Source organism: Lolium perenne, chromosome 1, assembly GCF_019359855.2.
Source record: "Lolium perenne isolate Kyuss_39 chromosome 1, Kyuss_2.0, whole genome shotgun sequence".
Lineage (NCBI taxonomy): Eukaryota > Viridiplantae > Streptophyta > Magnoliopsida > Poales > Poaceae > Lolium > Lolium perenne.
In genome coordinates this window covers 252,267,976-252,273,747 of record NC_067244.2, presented here as the reverse complement: position 1 = coordinate 252,273,747, position 5,772 = coordinate 252,267,976, and the positions used below count along the sequence as shown (strand labels likewise).

At 43.4% G+C, this 5,772-nt stretch overlaps 1 protein-coding gene across 2 annotated transcripts; it reads right to left on the bottom strand.

Annotated features, from left to right (window-relative positions):
- Positions 1 to 681: 681 nt before the first annotated feature.
- Positions 682 to 4,634, bottom strand: LOC127327644 (FRIGIDA-like protein 4b). 2 transcript variants are annotated; one of them, XM_051354417.2, is made up of 4 exons: positions 4,363 to 4,634; positions 2,542 to 3,617; positions 2,180 to 2,349; positions 682 to 1,660 (listed from the first exon to the last, which is right to left on the bottom strand). In XM_051354417.2, exons 2-4 carry the CDS (start codon positions 3,605 to 3,607, stop codon positions 1,022 to 1,024), a joined length of 1,875 nt encoding a protein of 624 aa, XP_051210377.1. In that variant the 5' UTR covers positions 3,608 to 3,617; positions 4,363 to 4,634; the 3' UTR covers positions 682 to 1,021. The 2 variants fall into 2 exon arrangements, with proteins under 2 accessions (XP_051210377.1, XP_051210376.1); XM_051354416.2 differs by having other exon boundaries at positions 2,542 to 3,614.
- Between the last annotated feature and the right edge of the window lie 1,138 nt (positions 4,635 to 5,772).

Sequence of the window (5,772 nt, the reverse complement as noted above, 5' to 3'; positions counted from 1 at the left end):
TTGATATCGCTAGATTTTTTACGGGTAAAAAGGGATTTATTAAGCAGTATGGGTTAGGTCTTGGTCTAGCACATGAAGAATACACTCAATAGAACGCTCTTCTGTCGTTGCAAGATTTGCAATCTTGACATGTAGTTCAATAATATCGTAGTTTCATGTCACATGTGTTGCTATTTTTTTATAAAAAATAGTTAAATTTTACAAAAAAAGGAAAACATGAATTTATTCACCAACGGAGGGAGTACACAAAAAATGAGACAACTATCATAAATTGCATGGTAATGATCTAATCTTACCTTTACATATGTTTTAATCATGATTAGATTACGATTTTTAAGTATTCCGGTGTTTTTCCTAATCAATTAAATATCTAATTTCGTAAATTCTTGTGCTTTTACAATCCTTTGAGATTACACATAGATTCCTACATATTCCTGCGTTTATAGCATTTCAACATTAGTGAAATTCTGCGAATCAAACGTGAGTTGAGTTGGACAGCCCATCAGTTTATAGATCTTCCATCCTCCGATTTTTGAGATCAGCCTCCATCTTCCTCTTGCCAACGTCCTTGCTGAATCCACAGCCAGAGAAGCTTGTTAAGTACCTGTATCTGCGCGCACAAGCTTCTGCTTACCGTTCATCGAAACGCCGGTGCAATCTCCGAGACCTTACTTTGCCGCAAACATCAAACAAATTATTCATTTCAAAAGGTAAACACATGGAATGTGTGTGCAGCCTGAGGACAGACAGGTGCAAGAACGGTGGCAGCTAATGTAGACAGACCGTTCACAGCTAGATACATGCAGCAATACAAAAAAAAAAAATCCTGTTTATCAGAACGGTGACAGTGGCGCCTCACACATTGGCTGACACGACATGAAAAATAAGAAAGTTACAGCTGCAAAATCCACTAGCTATGGGATGTTCAGCAACAGCCCACTGGGGTTTCAGGGTGGCTGGAAGCCAAGTTCTTGCTGCCATCAGCAGAGCAAGAGCTGAATGCAGGTTACAATCTACCGTTTTACTGCGAAGGGCGATAGCCAGCCCCACCGTAGCCCAGGTAGCTGCTTGAAGAACCAGGCTGCTGCCCCGCGGCGCCGCCATAAGCCGCGTAGCCACCCGCAGCACTAGGCAGGGCGCCAGGGCCGCCGTACGCGACCTTATACTGGCCTGCATTGTAGGAAGCGGCGGCAGCAGCGGCTATCGATCCTGGGTTGTACTGGTACGGCTTCGGGGCTCCGTACTGCTCGCCGCCGCCGTAGGCAGCATAGTGGGCAGCCGCGTCGTACGCCGTGGGCGCGGGTGGCGCCGCAGCGGCGTAGTGAACGTAACGGTCAGCCGCAACACCGTACCTGTCGGGGTAGGCGGGCACCTGCGGCGGAGGGGCGCGCTGCTGCCATGTGGCAACTGGGACGGCGGGCCTGCGGGGGCCTGAACCAGCAGAGCTGGGAGGTCGCCGAGGGGCTGAGATCCCAGAGACCCGGGGCTTCTTCACGTAACTGCGGCCAGAATCAGCCGCTGGCCTCTTCTCGCCCTTTGATTTTAGCTCAGAGATGCGCTTTTGGAGGGGTCCTAGTGGGCAGTCCTTCTGGAGCTTGTACTCTTCGACGCACTTGATGATGGCCCTCAGTGCAAGTAGCTCACGAGTCTTCAGGTCATCCTGCACATGTGTTTAACAAGTCAACAGCACAATTAGCCCAAAATGCTAATCATAATACAGAAAACTAGATAGGATGATTAGAAAACTAGACATGAAAATATTTAAGCATGAATGGCAAGATACAGTAATCCACCATGTTAATTACTCCAGATCCCAAAATAAGGTTATGCCATGAGTCAATTGGGTCCTACAACCTAATACTTCGCAAGTGTTTTATCATTCACAGACAGCAGCACCATCCACCAGATTTTGAAAGTAGTTTTTCAGCTGTTTCAGACCTATATACACCAACAGCCTTCTCAATAATAGCTTCTCAATTTACATGCGCACAAGATAAATATTGCATACCAAATACAGCATGATACATCAACTCAAATTCCTTATGGCAAGAAAAGAAAGAAGAGTATTTAGCCTTTAAGTCCGAAAGTAAGATGTGTGGAATTGATGAATCATGGTCTATTAATAACTAACATATTACACAATCATCAAGATGTCAAAAGAATGTAGCCAGAACATTACCACTGAAGGAGTCACATTGGCATCCTTATTATTTTTAAGAGAGTCTTTTAGCTCATCCACATATGCCTTTAATAGAGGGGCAGGAGGAAAACTCTCTGAAAGCCCAAAAGCTTGTATGAATTGAACTGCATCAATTTGCCTGTGTTTCTTAACCAACTCCTCAATAATACCTGAAAAAGCAAATGATCAGCACTAGGATCGTAATACACTGGATCTATACATATAACATCTGCTGTATTCACATGGTAGTAAGGTTTTTATTCCCTAGATGGCTGTGGGGCCTAGCAGTAAATCATGAGCAGTGCCAGCCTGGCAAATTAAGGGATGATAATTGCCTTGTGGCATTCTGAGTGGATACCAACCTGGCATTCTCTCAACCAGACCAAGAGAGCGACAAAGCTCAGCAGTCTGCTTGCGACGAGAGACGGCAACTACGATCTTGCATAATACATCTTTGTCAATCGCCAAATCAACATTAAAAGTTGTAAGAAGCTGTAGGAATGCCTGTGCTTCCAATGAGTAGCCATCAGAAGCATCAAGGTCAACCTCAGCTATCTTAATCTTCCACTCTTCGGCAATTGCCTTGGCTTGCTCAATAATTTCAGAGCTCCAAGGGTGGTTGCCACCCGTCTCCTTCATTCCTAGTGAATGTGCTATAGCCTCCATCAAAACAATACAGCTTCTGCGCTGTCCCTGAATGGAGTGATGTTTATCCCCAGGCAGTTGGTCTGGGAAGAAACCCTCCAACGAATCAAGTACGAAGCGTGCAGGGTCAGCTGCACATTTTAGTGCGACAGACAGCTCATCGCGAAGGCCAGAAAGTTTTTTCCAATTTTCGGAAAGATGTTTCAGAAGGCCTTTTATGTCCATCTGCTCACAGAGTTGCTTCAGTGCAGGGCGCGGCTTAACCTCGACTGGTGAAGGTTCAGATGGCTTGGCCAGCCCATTAGCAGAAGAGGTTTGCTCCTCTGAAGCACGAGATGCATTGGTGTCGTTGGTTGAGGTTCTTACCTTTTTGTCTTTGCTTCCCTTGGCATCAAGTATCTCAGCAAGCTCGACATTATATTTTTGGCGCACCTCCGCTAGGGCAGAGACGGCAGCATCCCTCAGCTCCTGAAGCTTGTTAACCGAGGCACGCTCTTTTGCAGAAAGATTAGCCTCTTTCTCAGCAATCAACCTACAGTCTTGAGCTTTCTTCTCTTCTAATGCCTTCTGCTTTTCTTCCAGTTCCTCACACTTGCTCTTGTATGACTTCTCAAGGTTCACAAAATGTACTTTGACATCTTCCCACTGAATGCCACTTTGCAATTGTAGGGATGCTTCTGTGTGGGATTTCAGCTTGCCAAATACTTGAGCAAGCTGTTCTAGCAACGGCATTGTTGATGACTCAGAACCACCAGAAATATGAGAAGCAGCTTCAGTCGCCATTTGCAACCTACTAGGATTAAATTCCAGGATTAGATCCCAGCATGTGGTATGAGTAATGAAGTATGACTAATCACTAATGTATTACTAATCATGCATAAGCAGTACGGAGACCACATTTAAGTGCAAAATAAAAAGTAAAGACAGATAAAGAAGTCAGTAATACACATGACGAAGTGCAATCAAATCAATAGAAGAAAAGTTCAGAACAAATAGGTACCCAGAAAAGACCATGTTAGTCTTCTCTGAGATGTACTCCTACTAGGAAAACAATTGGAAAGAATGAGAACTGAACAGCGTGCTCGGCCACCCATGCCAATGCACAGCCATATTTCAAGTGCCCATGGGTCCAGCTCTATTTCAAGTGTGATGGACTAATGATGATCAGACTAATTGAGTGTTGCAAACCCCATACCCCTTAATTATGACTTTACTCTTGAAAATTTCTGATTTTGTCAACGGAGGAAAAGAACACATGGAGTGAACAATTCCCCACCTAACCAACAAAGATAAATCCCATCGAATTCAAACAATAACAGGCTTGCCTGCGGGCAGTCCCTGGGCATAAACATCTTCGGAACTTCAACATACTGTGAGATCGTTCAGATTTCGAGCTTCGCTTTTATTTGTGAATTCGGATTGTGCAATTATTATCGAGTGAGGGGCGGACGGATCTAGACGGTGTGCACCCAGAAATTGTGAAGATCTCCTAGTGGATCTAACTACGAGAATCGATGCGCTGGGTGAAAACGACCTACCTCAAAGGAGACCCCGGTGGCCAAAGGAAGGGGACGGGGCGGAGACGTCGGCGAGGAAGAAACGGAACGGCGAGGGCGGCGACGCACGTGGGAGGGCGGAGGGTGGTGTATATCGGGGAAGGGGGGGGGGGGTGGTGGTGGTATTGAGGCGGCGGCGGCGACGATACGGCACGGCGGCAGCGGCAGCGGCGATGGTGGTGGTGACGGCGAACAAGGCGGCTCTGCGCTTGGCAACGCGAGAGATTTAGGGCTAGGTTGTGGTCGCTGTCCTCGTGGGCCTGGGCTCGGCCTGAACAAATGTCGACAGATTTTGTCTGGTCAGGGGCCTAAAGAAATATCGATGGATTTATGGAGTTATTGTTCTTTTACGCTTTTTTAGACTTCACTTTTAACCGCTCAAGAAATGTGCTTCTAACATTCATTATTATTTGCTAATACATTTAACCTTTTATTTTAAAATTTAAAAATCATATTTAAAAGTTTTAAGAAAATCTGAAAAAATCCTTGATGTAGCCATGGTTGTCAGTATTCCGACACGTACCATAGTATCTTACAATTTTACGATACTATCTTAGTCATAACTCATAACCTGATAAGTATCGTGGTATCTTTAGTATCCCGGTATAAAAGTGATACCTTACAATCTTAGGCATCTGATAAAATATATGGACACAACGTATGACAATCTGAAGAGTAAAAGATATTTTGCGGTCTCAAGGTTAACTAAGTATATAAACAATTCAACTTCAAGGGCGAGAGATGGGTTTAAAAGGGAGTTTGTATAGGCAAGAAAGCAGCTAACTAGCCATCTGTTTGCACCGACTGTCAAGCATACACATTTTTTTTTTATGGGTTCGTAATTAGTTTTGTTTGTATCATGCATTAGATAAGTTAGCCCATATTTATATTATTTAAGCACATCATTATACTCGGGAAGATGTAGAATATACTTAAAATTCAAATTAAGGATTAAATTTTAATTCATTTTGGGTATATTATTAATACTCCTCTAATGTACTAGCTGGTATCTCGAATTAATTATTTATTCAAATTAAGGAGTACTAGCTGGTATCTCGATACTGACAACCTCTAATGTAGCCCAATGATATATACTACAAACCTGCAAAATCTCAATATAAATCTCTTTGTATTGTAGGAGAACTGTGTAAGTGTAGTGCACATTTCAAGGGCAAAATTTGTCATTTTTATGTAGCCTAGACTAAAAAATGCATACAATGATACATCATCGGCTACATCCATAATTGATTTTCAAATCTCCTAAAACTATAAATTATGATTTTCCAACTTTAAAAAAATAAATAACTACATTTAGCTCAACCACCATTTGTCCACACTCCTTGGATATGAACATTGTTAGCTACCACTTCTTGTTAGTTGTTACACATTCTT